We start from the raw sequence: 19,913 nt of genomic DNA on the forward strand, positions 1-19,913 counted from the left end.
ATACCTTTAGTTAGCTACATATCTCGGAGTATGTGTGTAGACGTAGCTACCTACTTCGTAGGTAGCACCTATAAACCTGGCTTTACCCGGACGGTAATGGTTAATTACCAAGTTATGGAGTGGGGTGCCTCAGGATGACTAAATACCTTTAGTTAATGTCTAAGGTAGGTAATTAACTAACTTACCACGTTACGGTACAAGTACTACGTATTACCGTAAGCTAGGAATTATCGAGGTGTTGCCCCTCCAGCCGAGGAAATTTACGGTTGGGTTACCGGCTTAGGGCGAGAACAAGGGCGGTCCAGGGAAGAGAAAAAGAAAAATGGAAAAAGGCAAAGTGGGTTCGAATTTTTTTTTTTTCTTGCCCTCACTCTAAGGGAAAAAAAAAAAAGAAAAGAAAAAAGAAAGAGACCGGGAAAAAAAAACTTTACAAATTTTTTAAGCGCTACCACCTAAATCACTCGGAGTGCATTTTATAAACCTTACCTCTCCGTTCATTATCCTTCTCCTATCCCTAACCCTCACTTAATTTTCATCTAACATCTACCTTTTCTTTTGTGACAATGTCGGACGAGGTTTACGAAGGCGCCATTGGCATTGACCTTGGTACATAATGTCTTCTTCATTAGAATAGCACTGCTTTGCTAACGTGAACCCCTAGGCACGACCTACTCCTGCGTTGCCAACTATGAGGGCACCAACGTTGAGATCAGTAAGTTTTAATGATCAGATCCTGATGGTCATGTCTTGATGCTAATGTTCTTCCGCTCTGTTTAGTTGCCAACGAGCAGGGTAGCTACACGACGCCGTCTTTCGTGTCTTTCACCGACAAGGAGCGTTTGATCGGTGAGGCCGCCAAAAACCAGGCTGCTATGAACCCTCAGAACACGATCTTCGACATCAAGTAAGGCTTCTCATTTCACACTTATCCTTCTTTACCATCAGATTCTGACGAGTCTCAGGCGTCTCATCGGTCGGCGGTACGAGGACCCCATTGTCAAGAAGGATGTTGAGTCCTGGCCTTTCAAGGTCGTCGACCAGGGTGGAAACCCCGTCGTGGAGGTCGAATACCTGGGAGAGACCAAGACTTTCACCCCCCAGGAAATCTCTTCCATGGTTTTGATGAAGGTAGAGTCTACCCTATTTTCCCGCCCGGCATTGAAGAGCTGTTTGTTGATTATCTGAATAGATGAAAGAGGTTGCCGAGACCAAGCTCGGAAAGAAGGTCGAGAAGGCTGTCATTACCGTCCCTGCCTACTTCAACGACAACCAGCGTCAGGCGACCAAGGATGCCGGTGCTATCTCTGGCCTCAATGTCCTTCGTATCATTAACGAGCCCACTGCCGCCGCTATCGCCTACGGTCTCGGCTCTGGAAAGTCTGACAAGGAGCGTAATGTCCTGATCTACGATCTGGGTGGTGGTACTTTCGATGTGTCTCTCTTGAACATTCAGGGTGGTGTTTTCACTGTCAAGGCTACTGCTGGTGATACTCACCTTGGTGGACAAGATTTCGACACCAACCTCCTTGAATTCTTCAAGAAGGAGTTCCAGCGAAAGACTGGCAAGGACCTCTCGGGTGATGCCCGTGCTCTCCGCCGCCTGAGAACCGCTTGCGAGCGTGCCAAGCGTACTCTCTCTAACGCTACTCAGACTACTGTTGAGATTGATTCTCTGTTCGACGGAGAGGATTTCAACTCCTCTGTCACCCGTGCTCGTTTCGAGGATCTGAACGCCAAGTCTTTCTCTGGTACCTTGGAGCCCGTTCAGCAGGTCCTTAAGGACTCTGGCCTCGAGAAGAGCGCTGTTGATGAGATCGTCCTTGTTGGTGGTTCCACTCGTATTCCCCGTATCCAGAAGTTGCTCAGTGATTTCTTCGACGGCAAGAAGCTGGAGAAGGTATGACCCCCATTGAACCTCGCGGAAATTGACCAAGCACTAAATTGAGTATTTAGAGCATCAACCCTGACGAGGCCGTTGCCTACGGTGCTGCTGTCCAAGCTGGTATCCTCTCTGGAAAGGCTTCTTCCGCTGAAACTCAGGACCTGCTCCTGCTCGATGTTGTCCCCCTCTCTCTGGGTGTCGCCATGGAAGGCAACATCTTTGCCCCCGTCGTGGCTCGTGGCCAGACCGTCCCCACCATCAAGAAGCGTACTTTCACCACTGTCGTGGATAACCAAACCACTGTTCAGTTCCCCGTGTACCAGGGTGAGCGTACCAACTGTGCCGACAACACTTCGCTTGGCGAGTTCACTCTGGCTCCCATCCCCCCCATGAAGGCCGGAGAAGCTGCTCTGGAGGTTGTGTTCGAAGTCGATGTCAACGGAATCTTGAAGGTCACCGCCACCGAGAAGTCCTCCGGCCGTACCGCCAACATCACCATCTCCAACGCTGTCGGCAAGCTTTCCACTACTGAGATCGACCAGATGATCGATGGTAAGTCATTCCGTATCCCCCATCGGTGACTCAACTTTGAAACGGACCACTTACCATATATTAGATGCTGCCAAGTTCAAGTCCAGCGACGAGGCTTTCACCAAGAGATTCGAGTCCCGCCAGCAGCTCGAGTCCTACATCTCGCGCGTGGAGGAGATCGTCTCCGACCCCACCATGTCTCTGAAGCTGAAGCGGGGTAACAAGGAGAAGATCGAGTCTGCCCTCAGTGATGCCATGGCCCAGCTTGAGATCGAGGATTCCACGCCCGAGGATCTCAAGAAGAAGGAGCTTGCTCTTAAGAGACTCATCACCAAGGCTATGGCTACCCGGTAAAATGGGAAAACAATGTTGAGGTAGCAAAAAGGAAAAAAAAAGGTCGGCAGTTTCAAACACTGCATGGAGAATGGGGAAAATTACGCACATGTCATTTTGCAGTTTCTTTTTTTAACGAATAGAGGTCAAAACATCTTTACCTATGAGAATCACGTCAAATTTTTTCCCCCTCATGTCGATTTTTATATTTGTGAGCTTAATTCCTATTAAAGTAGACTCATCCGCGGGGTTTGCATGATCATTCACCCAACCGTGTTGACTGTTTGTCTAAGAGCATGTGCTGTGTGGCATGGGCCAGCTGTATCTAGTCAACGGGAGGAAACCCGACCGTTGTGTGGACTGCATGAACTTCACTAGCAAATGTCAAAGCTTGGTGATTCCTGAGGAAAGAATCCTTGTAGATGATTAATCATCACCACATCCGCACTCCGCAGGCTTCTCAACGCACTCTTTGATCCCACCTGCCCGCGTGTTTTTCCTCTCAACCTTTGCCTTTCCTGTTTCTTATTATTCTTGCTTGTTGGAAAGAATGCTGCGCGTTACTACGTCGTCTGTTTCTCAACGAATCTCAAAGCAATGTTTACCTTATCGTCTGCTAGTAACACATCTGCGACATCGACCGATTCAACACAAGGGACCTGTGTCGAGCCCATTTCAAAGCTTCTCGAGTACGCCGTTGCTGCTTAAGAAGAAAGACCGGGGTAAAAGCAACGCTGCAGAGTCCGAAGGCAATCCATCGAAGCTAGCAGCGACACCAGACGACCCGTCTGACCTCTCTCAATTGCAGGAGGGAATTGTAGCCGCCGTGTCTCGGCTCAAGGATGAACTCTCCAAGCTTCGCATGGGTGGCAGGCTCGGCACTGATGCCATCGAGAGCCTGCGGGTTCAAATTAGCAAAGGAAGCAAGGACAAAGTGAAACTCGGGGATCTGGCGCAAGTTTTCCCTAAAAGTGGTCGATTGGTAGCTATTCTGGTCTCCGAAGAAGAGGTGAGTCCATTACCAGATTCGGCCTTTGGGAACGCAACGTAACACTTGGATCTTCTAATTCTAATGGTCGTTTTTGAATGAGTAGCATATAAAGCCAATCACCTCCGCTATTGTTTCCTCCGACTTGTCTTTGACTCCACAGCCCGATCCCCATAATACTCTTCAGCTTAATGTGCCTATTCCACCCCCTACCAAGGAGTCTCGTGACAAAACCGTCATAGCTGCGAAGTCCGCGATGGATAAAGCCATTGCTGCAATCCGTGAATCGCGAGGTGTTGTGCATAAACGCCTGCAGGACATGCAAAAGAAGAAAATCGCTCGCCCCGACGATGCCCGCAAAGCCCAGGATCAGATGGAAAAACTAACAGAAAAGGGACAAAAAGAGGTGAAGGATCTTTTCGAGGCAGCGAAGAAGGGCATGGAGCGTACATGAATCGAACTGACCCGCAGTGCAACTCCCATTTGGTACTTTGCTTCGGCCTGTTATCTCTAACAAGACCCTGAATCCACTCTCTAGGCTTCATATGACCGACCGAGTTTGGAAAGATTTCCATCAGCTTTGTCCGGTGAATTCTGAGTGGTAGGATACTATATTTAATAAAGCAGGCAGAGGGTACCAGTCAAGAGCATGGCTCTGATTAGAGAAAGGGAAAAGAAAGGGAGAAGAGAACGAAAGAGAAAGATAAGACACTAGATTCTATTGTACATTAAATCTTCTAGTACAAACCACTCCATTTACATTCAGACATTCTTGCTTCTGCAAACTTCAGTATATCCTCACGCACGCTTCATAGGACGACTTGACGCCATAAGAGATTCAAGTTTGGACACAAACTGCGCGCTCTTGCCGCTTGTTTGATATGTCTCATTGTTGGCAAGATTCCTGATGACTTCGCCAACCACGGCAGACTTGCCAACATGTTCATCTTTGGTGTATTTTCCTTGAACCAAAGACTGTAACAGAAATGCCCGGTCGTCCGTGTTTATCGGTGCAAGGTCTACCTTCTCCGGTTCCACAAGCTCGCCTTTGCGCTGTGAATAAGCATCCGCACGCTGTTGCGAAAGCTTCTGGGCTTCCACCAGGGCCTGAGATTTCTCTTCCTCGTCCAAAAAGTGAACATATTGTCCATTCAAAAGCCGCTGACCAAGCTCATGAGGTGGAATATATCCATTTGGGGTGCGATCGCTTAGGCGTAGCAGCTTCTCGAGGACTGCGGAATGATGAGCGCCTGAATTCGTTGGGAAAGAAGGCAATGTTCTTTCCAGATTGGACAGCGTGGGGGGCTGGGGATTATAATGGCTCGGGGAAAGTTTTGTTCGCTCTGCGAGTTTGCGATAGGCTTGTTCGATTTCGGACTTTTGCATCTCTCCCCCTTCCTCCAAGTCTTGTGGTCGGGCGGTTCGTTTGCGAGGTTCTTTCTTCTTCGGGGCGGCGGGTCTGAAAGGAGGCCGGGGCCCACGTCCGTATGCTGGGGAACCACTACGAGGGTTCCGGAGCCGGGGATTTCTTATAACATTTGCAGGCTGGCCACCGGCCCTGGGAGCTGCGAGAGATCGTGCGTCGAAGACTCGTCGAGCGCCGGGGCGTTCAGAGTTCGCAGGCTTCGAACCAGTTCTCGGGGGGCGAGAATTGCCATCTTCAGAACGGATCCACTTTGTATTATCGAATCCTGTACATTATTTCGCGGAAAAATTAGCGATGGAAGCAAGAACCCCGACCACTGAGGCGGGATTGAAAGGGAAATCGAAAGGCTCAAAAAACTTACGCTGCGGCGGTTTGTCCGTCGCTCGTTGCTGGATGGCAGAGAACCGGCGGACAAGCGGCAATGTCCGATCGAGCAGTCTAGCAGACCGAGGTCGCCAAACTGTCACACGATGTTGGAGCATCGTTGCTAACAATGAGGTGCTGGTGAAAACTTGGGGCCAGGCGGGCTGGCTGTACGGAGTAGAGTGCAGTAAAACTGAACCGCCGGAACACACCCCTAGTCACGTGGACCGCGCTCACGTCACCTGCGTCGAGGCGGGTGCTTTCTTCGCCGTCGCAACTGTCTCCCTTCAAAGAAAGCGAAAATACCTACAGTCTGATCTGCTTCACATTCTGAGCGGCCATATCTTGAAAATATGATACGTCGAAAACCCACAGCCATCGCTATAACTTCCGAAGACCTTGCAGCCTTTGAAGAATCACGACTACAAAAGCAGGCCGAACAGAACGATCCTCAGAACCATGCTAAATCCAAATCCACCTCCCGTGTCAATTTCGACCCAAGTGATGAATTGAAGCCTCTGCCAGGCGATAAAGCGAGGATTGTTCGCTCACGTGAGGAGCGAATAGGCTTAAATCGACGCAATTAGTGGCACTTTTGACACAGACAGGTATTGGGAGGACGTGGACAATGAAGCATGCAATAATCCTTCAACAGCCAGAGAAGTTGTGTTAGAGGCTTTTGATTTTTTCTAAACATATGTCCCATGATTTACGATTATGTACTTATCCACCAAGTCAATAGGTTCATCCTATTGCCTTGCGTGTTTGCACTCCGTTCTTGTGCCGTTTAGACCGGTTTTCTCCACTGATATTGAAACTGGAGGCTCCGAATCAAATGACGCTATAGCATCAAGTGGTAACTCTGTCTCTCGGTTAGAGGCGATAAATGGACCGGATGAATTCAGGCGTTGGTTCTTCGTTTACTTCGTTAAGCAGCTAAAATCAAACTTTGACGAGGCAAGGATGGACAATGCAAATTTTATTGACTTGAAACACCAAAGCCATTGGTTCCGGACAAAGGGTATACCTATATAAATAGCAAAGACACCAAGAGTCTAACGTCTTAGAAATATAAACACAAAACAAGGAAAAGAAAAACGCCCCTCCACATGAAACGTTTCATTCAAGATTGAAGACGGGTGGTCATACACGTGCTCATTGGGTACTCAAGAAAGCTTGTCCCGATCGAATAGACTAGCTTCTCTCCCAAATCTCCGGGTTTGGGGGTCTTTAACCCCACTGTCAACGCTGACGCTTCGAACTATGTTCTGCTCCAAGGTCGACCGAGTAGTTCCAACGCCGCTTAAGCCCGTTGGGGTCGAACACGCTGGCAACACTTTGCTGCCAATCGCGTGCTGTGAATACGATTGGCTGTCCGCTGAAGTGAGGCTGCGACAAGGCTTGCGCCTGTGGAACTGATGGTATTTTTGCTGGTTGCCCATACTGAACAGGGTACTGGCCCGCCAACGTACTTGGTACGCGCTGCGAAGGCATTGGCGGCGAATTCGTATTTACCGAGGATGATCCCATAGAGAACGCCATGTCCCATTGGCTATACTCAATTGTCAGTAATCTCGAGCGAGCCATGATTAGTAGCGAATTTCTTACTTTATGATGCGCGTGGGGTCCCAGCTGTTTTCGTCGACCAGTGGAACGTCCATCGAATGGCCAGGAATCGTATGAGAGGGTATCATCCCTAGAGATTGAAGCTGAGAGGAGTCGGACTTTGAATCTTCAGTACTGGTTGAAATTGGAGGTGAGATCGGGTAAGTCGTATAACGCACTCTGTTTGAAACACCGCCAGAGACATTATTCAACTGGGGGGGATAATGTGCATCAAGCGGCGGGCTTGGATGGTACGGCTCCGAGGGACTCCCATAAGGAAATGTGGATTTGAGATCGAAGGGACGGTGTATGTCGGCGGAAAAAGCAAGACGCAACGAATCGATCTGAGCCTGTATTTCTGGCATTGGCCAAGCCGCAGAGCACCGTTCAAGTATACGCATGTGTCTTGTGAAGTAATCCCGCGCGTCTGTGTGGAAGCTGGGATCAGGGGACGTTATGGCAACCTAGAAGTCATAAGCCTCCGTCCGACGCGCTATGCAGCCAAGATACCCATCAACCAAATGGAGACTCACCAAATGCAACATTGTGCACGTCAGTATGCAGTATATTGCAAAATTGATACCCCTTTGCATGAAAAGGAGACCAGACAGACCACACCGGTCCAGAATTGCTTCCTGAAGTCTACAGATATACTTTGCCGAGGCATAACACAGAGCCATGTGGAGTTTTCCGCCTCCGCCAGCTGCAAAAGACTTGGAAGCGAGCAGCTGGGGACGGTGCAACAAGATAATTCCTAGATGACAGTGCGAGTGCATATTGCCCACAAAGTGAGAAGGTATCCAAGGAGGCGACCCGTCGGCGGGATAGTTCACTTGTAGATCAGGAGGTAGACTTTGCAGCCAATCAGTAAACAAGGGATTTTTCTCGACAAACTTTGGGTTTGCCCCCCAGTCTTTTTGTCTTTTGATTTTGTGATATATGTCGGTAATGATACGAATGTGACGGGCATTTTGAACGAAATAGGCGTACTGCCTTGATCTGTCGTTCTCAAATGGATCAAGGTCTTTGCTATTCAGCTCCGGATTCATATTGACGGTATTGGGATCCACACCATAATCAGAGCGACCTAATAACATTAAGTTGGAGAACTTCAAAAATGGGGGGTGGGGGGGGGGGATGGGAAGGCTCATACCTTGCGGCGCGCCGATCATGACCTCGACAACTAGAAGTGCTTGCCACACCCTCGTCTGCACCAAACATTCCATTGGACTTAAATCACACGACTGATTCTCTGCATGCGTGTTGTAGTGTTCATGAATATCCAAATCTTTGGACATCGAAACGATAGTTTTCACCGTTTGCCAGGAGCGATAGTAATAACCTTTCTTCGGTAGCGACTCCCTTGCCTTTAGAAGAAGTAGTAGCGCCTGTATCGTACTCAGGCGAGGCACATCCATAAAGCTTGATTCGTGCCCTAAATGTGTTCGTATTTGATGGTAAGTATACGGGACCAATGTACCAACCTAGGGGCTAGGGGGGAAGAAGGGGTCGTTCTCACTGTTCGCCAATGCAAGCCACTGAGCACCCTGAGCAGGATCATCTGATAACCTCCCTGAACATGCCAGTAGTGCTTCCAGAAGGAGAGGAGAGATCAGGTGACGTTCGTGTTGCCACTGATAGTAAAGGTGAGAGCGATGAATCACGGGCACATAAGGGTGTATATCATCAAAATAAATCTTAAAAAATTTCATAATCTCGTCATCGGCCGGCATGAGTTCTGGAGGGATTCGGATTGTCGAGCCCGCGCCAGTATTAAGGGGAGGAAGTGTCCCCTCAGCTTCATCTTGTGATGAAACTTCCGGTTCAACTCCCTCTCTCCTCTGTTGCCTGATATAAGGAGCTGTTGAGTGGTTAGTGGGGTTCTTTATTTTGGCAACTGCCAATATAGTTCTTGTAGTTGTTGACCTTACCAATGCCGGTCTCGTCTATTCTAAGCTCCCCAAGGACCTCACTGAGGCCTTCAGCAGTCGACTCAGACTCCCCGAAAATGCTACCGTCTACCGCCTGAGACGCAGAGAACATCTGCGGTTGCTGATAGGAGTGGGCTGGTAGAGTAACGTGCGGTGACTGTACCTCATACACTCCAGGGTGCTGCGGAGTCGAATGAGAATACTGCGGAAACACCCCAATCGCATCTGCGTACGGCTGAATGGCTCCCACAGAAGGCCGGCTATTGTCTCTTGAAGTTTGAGGCATAGAAAACGATGATAGCGACGGTTCGGGTGCATCATGTGTGCCCAGAGAACCCGCAGGGCCGGCCTCGACATTTGGTTCCGCGGAGAAGTCACTGTCCTGTCCAATCGTAGGGGGCACGCATACTAATTTAAGGCGAGTGCATGCCGAGCAGGGCCATGTGTTTGTTGTCGCAGCATCACACTTGATCTTTCGTTTTCTGCAGCCATTGCAGGCTCGCATCACTGAATTTTAGAGATTTAGTAATCAATATCCAGCACCTATAGATTAATGACACAACGTACCCTTGAGTCTTTTGTGTCTGTTGTGCTCGTCCACGAATACGTAATCTGCCGGAGACGTTAGCTTTTGGTTTGGCGAATTGACCCAAACGAGTTGCTCCGCGAAAGAGGGGGAAACATATGGTCGCGCTTACTCTTATGGCCCTCCCTTGGAGGTCCCGTCGGAGTTGTGAACGAATAACTCTGCATTTTTGACGTCGAAAAGCCGATGTAGTCAGGATTTAGGTATATCAGGGGCGGAGTGTGGACCAATGATGTGGTATTGCCCAACCAGGTCTATCTGCAAGGCCAGCCTTCTCCAGATAAAACCAGCCTTAGAGAAATATGGGACTGTGATTGCAATGCCGGTATTGTGTAGCAAAGGCAAGGCTGGACAGTATTAGGCTTATTCGACTTGGAGCTGAAGGGGGACTAGTAGGCCGGCTTTTCTTGATCACAGTCGAAGCGCGTTTACAAATTTCGTGGAGTCGGGGTATCACGGATCTGTCGAGATGTGTACCGGAAGGCTTCAACTTCAGCCTTGAAGCGTTAATTCTGCCGTACGGTACTTGGGGATTTGGCTGAACGTTTGTGTCGGTACCGGGATGGAGAGCTTCACCTAAGGATTGGCGCAACGCCGAAAGATATCCCAAATTTAAGATGTGATAAGTATCGTGCGAATAGTTTCTGTATATGGCATTAGGTCGAATTCGATACAAGGTAGACAGTGATGCTTGCCGCCAGAGGCATCAGCAGATCTATACCTTACAGTTGAAAGGGCACTAGAAGCCTATCCAGCCTGCATTGTGGTTCAATACCATCGGTATTTCGGGCGAGTTCAGTTGAGGTGAGAGGTTAACATGCAAATTGGCTGGTACTTCAATCACAACTAGCAATCAGCATTTGAATACACACTGGCTTGCGGTGGGGTTCAGCGGCAGAAAATGACGAGAGCCATTGAGAAGAGGGAAGCCGAGTAGATGAACAGGCAAGGAATTAAGGAGCAAAGAAAACTAGGGGCCTGGGGAATTAGAGGCCGACTGACGCAATGAATTTCGCATGTGGGACTAGATAGCATGAAAGGCCGTGACAGACGTGCGATAACCACCTCCTTGGCTACTGTTTAGGAGGCCGCCTGGCGCATCATTGCTCTGAAAAACGTAAACGGTAAATTTGGGCGGTGACGAAATTGGCGACTGGTCAATGATATTGAGGTAGAGGTGGATGACAAGGAGGAGGGGGACGAGGTGCTAGAGCATGTCGAGAGGTTGAAGTGAAGCGGGTGTGCGTGAGTAGAGAGGGATCGCCTCGGAAGTTGAGGGGCCGCAGGATTGCCGCAGACTCGCGCTGCCCCAGTAGCGTCCGCAATATGGCGTCAAGCAAGGTGCACGAACTTCTCCGAGTGACGATCCCAGCCGTCCATATTCTTCCTCAAGGTTGTTTATGGAAAGCCACTATTGGGTAATAATGTTATTTAGTTAAGTCCAGGTGTTTACTGGTTACACTTCGTAAGATGGCTCGTGATGACGGTTGATTTGCGAAGGGAGAGAGAAGTACAGATATATACCTGGTAGGTAGTTATTTGTATAAATGGCCTGATACATAAGGCCCTACAGAGCAGTCTCACCTGTTACCTCGACGGTCTGCCAGTACGATACCATACCGACGAGGATGGCTATGATACGGTAAGGATACAGCGGGCGAAAGGAAAAGTCCCGGACAAACTGGGCTTAGCGCCGGAATTTCCCCTCCTCCGTATGCTGTACTCCGTACTACGTACTAGTTAGTGAGTAGATCTAGTATACTTCCTGGTTTTCCTCCCTCCGGAACAATTCGGCGCCTCAATTCTAGATCCAACTTACCCATCCGTTTAGGGATCCGACATAGTTGACACGCAGTAACTAGTTAGTTGGTTGGTGCCCACCGCCTTGCTCGCTGAGTCGCTCTGGACAAAGTACATACATCTTATCTTATCCGGAAAATAGTTGTTACTCCAACGATTCCTTTGCCCCTCAGCCAACAGGTCGCCGCGGGCATCGCGCAATTCTCTCACACCCTCCCTTCTAGCAACGGGACCCCGATCTTATTCTGTTCATAATGGCGTCCGAAATGCAGAATTCGAACCCTACGATCCTAAACTCCGCCGACTTGCCTACACGGTTGCGTCCCGTAGTGTCTCACAAGCCTGGTGCCTTCAAGACCGGTAGCGTCTTTGCAACTGCGCTTCCTCCAGACCCAATTGATCTCCTTTCTACTAGCCCTCCGTCGTCTGTGGAATCTGAAAGTGATGGCGATTTGATGGAGGAGCCTATTGATGAGCAAGAAATCTATGGTAAGTACGCAGCCGTGCGGGTGTCAAGCAAGGCCCGATGTATCACCTCTGTCCCACTGAATGTCTAACGGACGGCACCTAGATCTCATCTCGACTATATCCGACCCGGAGCACCCAATATCGCTAGGAGCGCTTGCCGTCGTCTCGCTTCCCGACATCTCAATTGCGCCAACGCTTCCAGATGTCCCGAGTTCACCGCTGCGGACGGTCACCGTCCTCATAACGCCCACGATTACACACTGTAGTTTGGCTACCGTTATAGGACTCGGTGTCCGTGTTCGACTCGAGCAGTCTCTTCCACCACGCTTCCGCGTCGACACAAGAATCAAAGAGGGAACACATAGCACTGCCGACGAAGTCAACAAGCAACTAGCTGATAAAGAAAGAGTGGCCGCTGCTCTAGAGAATGGGACCCTTATGGGTGTCATTGCTAAGATGCTGGAAACATGCCAGTAAATGTCGTTGGGCATGATGCTCTACGATTTTGCAGTCATGGCATTGGTTGACGTCCCTACGAACCGATGATGATCCTGTTGAACTATTCCTTTTCATTGAACAATCCCTTCATGCTGCACCACGAAAATTATTAAAATCTTACAACATCAGAAGGTGCCTCGTTTGTTCTCGTCTTGATTTTAGGTCACGAGTCTAGAACGCCACTTTCCTTCAGACCTTTCCAAAGATCTGGCTCCAGGAACTTGCTCACGGTGACATCCTCCGCAAGCCCCTTTCGTCTCCTTGTCTTCAGCACGAAATCTCGAGCAGTGGCCATTGCAGATGCCATCTCCAAGGGCTTGGTCTTGACTTCTCGATCTAGTGGATCACCCGGCACCACGCTCCACTTATCGAACACAAGACTTATGGAAGCTTGGCCCTGTGTATGGATTCGAAGATCTGTCTCGAAACCAAAGGAGTCTATAACGGGAATCAGTCCGCGGACTGAATAGAGTGGTGTGCCCGCAATTGGCCCGTCGGAAAGGACGTGTCCTCTTCTACGCGAAAGGACTGTATACATCGATGCCACAGCATCTGCAGGCCCTGTCATCGCGCAAGAGTAGATGGGCTCCATCAAGCGTGGTGATGCCATGAGGAATGAAGAGTATACGGCGCGACGAGCCGTAGGAATGATTTGGCCCCCGCCTCTGTAGATAGCTTGGTCGGCTAGTGAAACATCCGTGAGCCTGAATTTGGTGTTCCGGATTGCTGTTATGTTCAACGTTAAAATTTTGTCGACAATGAGTTCAAAGCCTTGAAACCACAAGCTTTAGGACAATGGAGGAAAAACTTACGCTCTTCACATAGAGGACCTTCTCTCGTTCCCCAGTTGAACCCTTGTGTAATGGAGTCTCTGACACTCCCAATTAACTTTTTATCGACTTGGGATGGTAATGTGTCATCTTGTAATATGTTGGGACCCATTTCGTCAGGTCCAAAGGCCCAGATGCTTCTGGCTGCCAGTTTATCCCAGTCATAGTTCTCTTCGAAGAACCTGGCCACTTTCCGAATTGGATCTTTGATACGGACCTTGCCGCTCTCGATGTCCTCGGCAATCCCATCGTCAAGTGGCTCTGCGATCATCGTGATCTTGTTTTTCTTATTCGGGGTGATTGAATAGCACATAATGGCTGACGTTTCCGCGACAGTCTCGCAAAAGCGCGTGACAGGATCCGAAACCTTGATTTCCATCTCCGAATATAATCTTCGAAGATCGTGAAGGACGCAATCCATATAAAGTTCACCAGTGCCCAAGACAACGTGTTCCCCAGACTCCTCTACCTTGGTTGTGATTAGAGGGTAGCTTTTGTTGATTTTACGGAGACCATCGAGCATCTTCGGTAGTTCAGACGGGTTAACCGGCTCAACAGCAACTTTGAAGATGGACTCGGTAAGGTTCCGAATGGGTTTGAAAATGTATGCGTCCTCCTCATCGGCAAGTGATAAGGGCACAAGCGTGGCTGTTTTGACAATAGAATTGTCCACGCCGCCCAAAAGGACAAGATTCCCTGCTGGCACTCCGCTGGTAGGAATGTTGTAGCGAGTTTCAGCAATCCACGTATCAGATATGGTCGCAGTGACCATATCTTCCTCATCTTCTGGGGTGTAGCCCTCGCCCAAGACCCGAACCTGCTGACCAGGTCGGGCGGTTCCACTCATGATCCTTCCGAAAGCATTGAAGCTTGAAGCATCGGAACTGTTGAACAGTTTGGTGACATGGATGACCAGTGGCCCGTCCGCATCGCATGCGGTCATCGCGGCGGCTATTTTAGTGTTGAGTGGCCCAGTGTAGTGTTTCTCCAACTTGTTCCGAGCACCTTCTAATGGAGAAGGCACATGCCGAATGATCATGTCCACAAATCCGGTCGCAGGACCGAAAAATTGTCCACAAACAAGATTCAGCAGCACCTTCGCATCTGACTTCAATTCGGATGGCTTCAAGTTGATACCCACACCTGCAAGTGTCTCTCTCAGATCTTCGGCGCTTTCGCTAATAGTATGAGAGTAGAGTTTGTAGATAGGCTCCAAAACAAAATTTACAAAAGTTCGTTTGGAGCCCTCCTCTACACCCTTGCGCGTAAATTTCCGACTCCGGGGGTTAAAGAAAACGTCACCCCAAAGGCGAAGGGCGAGGTCAGCTGTCTCAATCTGAGGATAGGTTTCTGCATACATTTTCGCGAAGGATTGCAATGTGAAGCACCACTCCATTGAAGCACAGGCAAAAGCAACATTTCCTTTCTCGGGACTCAACCGTCTGCTTTCACCTTGCCCTGGCAGGATGTTTTCAATGACCGTGTTGACTTCCTCAATAACATGCTTCAATTTGAAATAAGCGTCATTGGGCGGTATTTTCAGTTCTAGAATCAATCTGTCCATCTTGTTCACCACCAGCGTCAAGGGAAGATCTTCCAGCACCGCATGTTTGATCATTTGCTCGGTGTTTGCCTGCACACCTTCCACGATGTCAACAACCAGTACTATGCCGTCGACTAGTCTCGACGAAGCAGCCACTTCATCCACAAAATTCACATGCCCAGGGGTATCAATCATGTTGAATAAATGGGATTTTCCCTTTGTGCTTTGGAGAACAAGGCTCATAGGAGATGACTTGATTGAAAGCCCCCTAGATCTCTCCAAAAGGTGAACATCGGTATACCGGAGTTGTTCCTCACTTTGCGTGCCTGTTCGCGCCTGTAGGCGCTCAGATATGTCGTGTGTTTGCATGACAAACATATCCATGAGAGCCGTTTTTCCATGATGTAGATGGCCCACTAGAGCAATGTTTCTGACTTGTTCGGGGAAATTGAGTAGATCTGTCATGAACTCCCGAGAGAAATGAACAGGTGGTAGCTCGGCCTCTTCGACCGCAAATTTCCGTTGTTGAACGGGAGCAATGATGGGTTCCGAAAGAGGTTGCGTATCCTCCTCTTGGACTAGGGTTTCGACGCCTTGATCGTATACCTGCTGGGCGCTGGGGTAGTATTGCTTGTCTTCATGTAGAATCACGGCATTTGAAGGGCCCTCTACTGATAGTTAGCTAGGATTCTCCATATGACGAAAAGCCTGGAGACGGAAGCTCACCATCAACCTCCATAAGCTGCTCCTGATGATTGACATCGTCTTCGTCCTCCCCAAACGCCTCGTCGAAGGCGAAAGTTGAGGGTCGAGCTTCCTCATGGTCGACCTCCTCGTCCGAGTCAGCGGCCTCGCCAATGTAATTGCCAAACCTGTAGGATAGTTTTTATCAGCCAATTGTACTTAACGGATCACGAATTCTGTTCTGGAATAGCATACTCGTCGTAAAGATCATCCATGGTGGTGTGGGGAAGGTGGTTGACCAGCCAGAAATTGTCACCCGTGGTGAAAGCGGCGCGTCGCTTTTTTCCTGCCGGAGCTGAAGTCAGCGCACCGCCGCACCGAGAGGTCCGAGCTTGGCATGCGTTGTTTGTCACGGCCCCGCCGCTCCTTTAACTAGTTAATTATGCCGCTTAAAAAGTAGGGAGGGGCCTTCCCATCTCATCTCATCTCATCTCATCTCTAGCTTTATTCAAGCCTTCCGACAAGCCCACATCCCACCATGTCTTCTCTTCCTCCTGTCTACATTGTTTCGACTGCCCGGACCCCTGTGGGATCCTTCCTGGGGTTAGTGCCCCTAAGTACCTCTCCGATAAACTAAAAAAACATAAGCTAATGTCCTTTCGCAGCTCTCTTTCGAGTTTGACTGCCCCGCAACTTGGTGCCCATGCGATCAAGTGTATGGCAAGCTGGTTTAGCACCCCCTGCCTTTTTCGATATGCTAACTCCGCTCTGAATTAGCCGCTCTTAGCAGAGCTGAAGGAGTCAGCCCCTCAGATGTTCAGGAAGTCTTCTTTGGCAATGTTCTTTCCGCAAAGTAAGTCTTGGCTTTTTAGCTAGTCCAATTGCCCTGTACTCACCCTATGTCTCAATTTTAGTGTTGGTCAGAACCCTGCCAGACAATGCGCTCTTGGTGCCGGACTTGAGGAATCCACTGTGTGTACCACCGTCAACAAGGTGTGCGCATCTGGCCTGAAGGCTGTCATCCTTGGTGCACAGACTATCATGACCGGAAACGCCGATGTTGTCGTGGCCGGCGGTGCTGAGTCCATGTCCAATGCTCCTCACTACCTCCCCAACCTTCGTTCGGGTGCGAAATATGGTCACCAAAGTCTGGTGGACGGGATTATGAAAGATGGCTTGACGGATGCAGGCAAACAGGAGCTCATGGGCTTGCAAGCCGAGGAATGTGCCCAGGACCATAGTTTCACCAGGGAGGACCAGGATAACTATGCTATCCGAACATATGAAAAAGCCCAGGCTGCCCAGAAGGCCGGGCTTTTCAATGATGAAATTGCGCCGGTCGACCTTCCCGGTTTCAGGGGCAAGCCCGGTGTGACCGTCGCGCAAGACGAGGAGCCCAAAAACGTGAGAGAGTTTTCCCTTCAAACCCTCGTCGATCCACTAATGAAGACTAACATGAATATAACCCTGTCTTAGCTTAACCCTGACAAGCTCCGAGGCATCAAGCCCGCCTTCATTCCCGGTTCTGGAACGGTCACGGCGCCCAACTCGTCTCCACTCAATGATGGTGCTGCGGCTGTGGTGTTGGTCTCGGAAGCTAAACTGAAGGAGCTTAATCTGAAGCCCGTCGCAAAGATTCTTGGATGGGGAGACGCTGCTCACCAGCCCAGCAAATTCACGACTGCTCCAGCCCTTGCTATCCCCAAGGCTCTCAAACACGCTGGTATCAGCCAGGATTCTGTGGATGCTTTCGAGATCAACGAGGCGTTTAGTGTCGTTGCTCTTGCCAACATGAAGCTACTCAACATTCCGGAAGAGAAGGTGAACGTCCACGGCGGAGCCGTTGCTATCGGCCACCCCATCGGAGCTAGCGGTGCTCGCATCTTGACTACGCTGCTTGGTGTTCTAAAGGCAAAGAACGGCAAGGTTGGCTGCGTCGGAATTTGCAATGGTGGAGGAGGTGCCAGTGCCATGGTTGTTGAGTCGCTGGCGTAATTAACGGGATATAGCCTATATTAAGGACTCTATAACCGCAGGTTAAACTCTGCAGCATGCGTCCAAGGCGCTCACTAGCAACATGTAAAAGTGGGTACTTCTTTGGGAACATTGAGATGACTTTTTTTCTTCTTTCCTCCTTTCATGTCACAGGAAATGCTCATAACAAGACTCACTGCATAGAGGGGAAGCCTCTGTCGTGTTCAAACGCCATCCTGGGCCCGGTGGCCTAATCCAAATGCTGCAGAAAATAATGTCTTCGCCAGCGAAGCCAGAGTGACCCCTTTCCAGAGACCATTCACCAGCAGTTCTGTTGGTTAGACATGATGAATTCAATTCGTCAAGAGCCCGATAGTCTTGCTGTAGCTGCTAGGCCCAGAGCGCTGGTCAAGGCGAATATTACAACATACTACATGGACCTCTGCAAGTGTAGACCTCGCGAGCATACGAAATAGGGTTCGACGAATAGCCCAGATTAAACAATAGCAGTAGAATCACGAAAGTGGTCGTCCTCTAGGTTGGACTATACATGTATATATATTTAGATGTTCCCATTTCCAACTGCTGATGATGAATTTGGCACAAGTGAGGCCGTCTAATAAATCAAGCAAACGCACCGACTAGAGCCATCAGTACAGCTCCACTAGCGACTGCGATACAGGCCTCAACACGTCGCCGGCCCTTCAGAGATGCATAGCTTGCATCGCTGAGAAAGTCCTCTGCCAGCAGCTCTACAAGCCCCGCAAATAGGAGAAGCCCGCTGCTAATGGCATTGGTGATGCCCACCATAAGCAGACCCGCCGTGCTGGCAGGATCGTAAAGATTGTGTAACATTAAACCGATAGCTTGCCCAATAGGAGTGGTCATCCCGTACGCAAGAGACATGAGCCACGGTTTCATAGAAGATGGGGAGAAGAGGTCTGGAATAAGAGATGCGATACGTGACCCAAGAGCAAACCCTTCAAAGGTTTGGTGGAAACAGATGGCCACGAGGAGAACAAGGAACGATGTTCCTGTTGCGACGCTGAGCGCCATACCAATAAACACACTGTGGAAAAGAATACCTGCCTCGAGCAGGAGACACTGGAGTAACTGGCGTTGCGGGTTCTGCAAGTGTAGGGTTGCGTCCGCCTGTGGGCGGAATTCAGGTTCATGTGAATGACGACCTTGAGAATGGCAGTCCTGCTGCCCACTGATGTAAGAGACGTCACGAGAGTTGGAGTCGTCAAAGTCCAAGTCGTCTTCTTCCTTCGGCTCCGTCGTGTTCTTCGAAAGCGCTTGGCCATTCCCTCCTGAAAGATGTCTTGACGTAGAGCTGGACTGCCGTGCTATGCTGGGCATTGGCTCGGCCTCCTGAATTCTGCCCAGCGGAATGTGGTTGGCCACTGAATCCTGTCCTTCAAGCATCGAGTAGTGGGTATCCATGTTATGATCGTCATGTGGGACCTCGAGGCCAACGTCGCTAATCAGCTGGTCATACTCACTTCCATGCACATGACCTGCCCCTTTCATGGCGAAGAACATCTCGACCACCACTACCACAAAGACCGACACCATGGCAATGAATCCGGCCATGGCACGATAGCCTTCACTCCAGAAATGTGGAAGGCATGGGTCCGTCAAAGAAACAAATGCCGTGGGAAGCAAGTGGACGAAAGCCGTGGCAATTAAAACCCCCGTTCCAAAATGACGAGACAGGAACAGAAAACGACGCGGTATAGGTAGGCGCGGGAATCGGCGGGCCAGCACAGGAAATGAACACGCTTGAGTGAAGACGATAGGTTAACAACGGTCATTGACACAACGAATGGATTGATGTGTGGTACCTAACGTGCTCAATGCCAGGATGAGAAAAAGCGCCATAACATGGATTGGTGTATTATAAACACCTGGTTCCGATGAACCGCACACGGGCTTTTCATCGCGCAAGCCCCGTGCCTTGCTCCGCCGAGCAAGTTCTGCCCGCAAAGCAGCGTCGGATAGATCAGATATGGGGATAGCGGTCCATTGAAGGCCTAGGAAAGTCGCATATTCGTGTCAGCAAAGGGTGACCTAGGTTTAGTTTATGTAATACCGTGGTCAAGGGAGGTTAGGCCAAGTCGGGTTGCTCTCGGTACTCACTAGATTCTGCCCTCCTGCGCTGGTACCATTTCACGTATTCGGCCATCGTGATTCCAAGTGTCCAAGTTTAACATTCCTCTTCTGGGCTTATTGTATGTACATGACCCAGAAGTCAACCGGTGGGCCAGGTGTCTCGCAACAAGTTTCGAAGGCCCGATCAGCTCTGGCTTGCAGAGCCGTTGTAGGGTAGATGAAACCAGCCCCAATAATTTATCAAAGACAGAATCCAAGAACGGAGGACGCAGGGCTTGTTGATTTCTCTGGTTAAGTGCCCGTGTGGGATGCGGAGTTTCAACGTCGGTGGTAGGAAGCATGCATGTTGCGGAGCA

At 49.8% G+C, this 19,913-nt stretch overlaps 8 protein-coding genes across 8 annotated transcripts; 4 read left to right on the plus strand and 4 right to left on the minus strand.

Annotated features, from left to right (window-relative positions):
- Positions 1–563: 563 nt before the first annotated feature.
- hscA (putative Hsp70 chaperone (HscA)) lies at positions 564–2,767 on the plus strand (the record flags this gene model as incomplete). The annotated part of the gene is made up of 7 exons (XM_046092986.1): positions 564–606; positions 662–712; positions 778–904; positions 963–1,128; positions 1,190–1,897; positions 1,954–2,434; positions 2,499–2,767. The coding sequence occupies 7 exons, from the start codon at positions 564–566 to the stop codon at positions 2,765–2,767; spliced, it is 1,845 nt and encodes a 614-aa protein (XP_045948964.1).
- A 529-nt stretch (positions 2,768–3,296) lies between these two features.
- SSB1_2 (ribosome-recycling factor) lies at positions 3,297–4,188 on the plus strand (the record flags this gene model as incomplete). The annotated part of the gene is made up of 2 exons (XM_046092987.1): positions 3,297–3,755; positions 3,841–4,188. 2 exons carry the CDS (start codon positions 3,297–3,299, stop codon positions 4,186–4,188), a joined length of 807 nt encoding a protein of 268 aa, XP_045948965.1.
- A 275-nt stretch (positions 4,189–4,463) lies between these two features.
- On the minus strand, positions 4,464–5,776 carry LDX57_011242 (uncharacterized protein). Its single transcript, XM_046092988.1, has 2 exons — positions 5,522–5,776; positions 4,464–5,425 (listed from the first exon to the last, which is right to left on the minus strand). The coding sequence occupies exons 1-2, from the start codon at positions 5,640–5,642 to the stop codon at positions 4,533–4,535; spliced, it is 1,014 nt and encodes a 337-aa protein (XP_045948966.1). The 5' UTR covers positions 5,643–5,776; the 3' UTR covers positions 4,464–4,532.
- A 989-nt stretch (positions 5,777–6,765) lies between these two features.
- LDX57_011243 (Zn(II)2Cys6 transcription factor) lies at positions 6,766–9,812 on the minus strand (the record flags this gene model as incomplete). The annotated part of the gene is made up of 9 exons (XM_046092989.1): positions 6,766–7,075; positions 7,132–7,247; positions 7,308–7,592; positions 7,662–8,215; positions 8,282–8,563; positions 8,648–8,989; positions 9,060–9,566; positions 9,627–9,671; positions 9,758–9,812. 9 exons carry the CDS (start codon positions 9,810–9,812, stop codon positions 6,766–6,768), a joined length of 2,496 nt encoding a protein of 831 aa, XP_045948967.1.
- Positions 9,813–11,699: 1,887 nt separating this feature from the next.
- On the plus strand, positions 11,700–12,390 carry LDX57_011244 (iron-sulfur cluster assembly protein CIA2; the record flags this gene model as incomplete). The annotated part of the gene is made up of 2 exons (XM_046092990.1): positions 11,700–11,934; positions 12,017–12,390. 2 exons carry the CDS (start codon positions 11,700–11,702, stop codon positions 12,388–12,390), a joined length of 609 nt encoding a protein of 202 aa, XP_045948968.1.
- A 184-nt stretch (positions 12,391–12,574) lies between these two features.
- On the minus strand, positions 12,575–15,743 carry LDX57_011245 (116 kDa U5 small nuclear ribonucleoprotein component; the record flags this gene model as incomplete). The annotated part of the gene is made up of 4 exons (XM_046092991.1): positions 12,575–13,137; positions 13,224–15,452; positions 15,511–15,656; positions 15,724–15,743. The coding sequence occupies 4 exons, from the start codon at positions 15,741–15,743 to the stop codon at positions 12,575–12,577; spliced, it is 2,958 nt and encodes a 985-aa protein (XP_045948969.1).
- erg10B (acetyl-CoA C-acetyltransferase) lies at positions 15,724–17,463 on the plus strand (the record flags this gene model as incomplete). Its single annotated transcript, XM_046092992.1, has 3 exons — positions 15,724–16,321; positions 16,383–16,872; positions 16,945–17,463. Exons 2-3 carry the CDS (start codon positions 16,510–16,512, stop codon positions 17,461–17,463), a joined length of 882 nt encoding a protein of 293 aa, XP_045948970.1. The 5' UTR covers positions 15,724–16,321; positions 16,383–16,509.
- Positions 17,464–18,066: 603 nt separating this feature from the next.
- Positions 18,067–19,630, minus strand: LDX57_011247 (putative ZIP family zinc transporter; the record flags this gene model as incomplete). Its single annotated transcript, XM_046092993.1, has 3 exons — positions 18,067–19,226; positions 19,290–19,478; positions 19,585–19,630. The coding sequence occupies 3 exons, from the start codon at positions 19,628–19,630 to the stop codon at positions 18,067–18,069; spliced, it is 1,395 nt and encodes a 464-aa protein (XP_045948971.1).
- Between the last annotated feature and the right edge of the window lie 283 nt (positions 19,631–19,913).

The sequence above is a fragment of the Aspergillus melleus genome (assembly GCF_016097325.1).
Source record: "Aspergillus melleus strain CBS 546.65 chromosome Unknown contig7, whole genome shotgun sequence".
In the NCBI taxonomy this organism is placed as follows: Eukaryota; Fungi; Ascomycota; class Eurotiomycetes; order Eurotiales; family Aspergillaceae; genus Aspergillus; species Aspergillus melleus.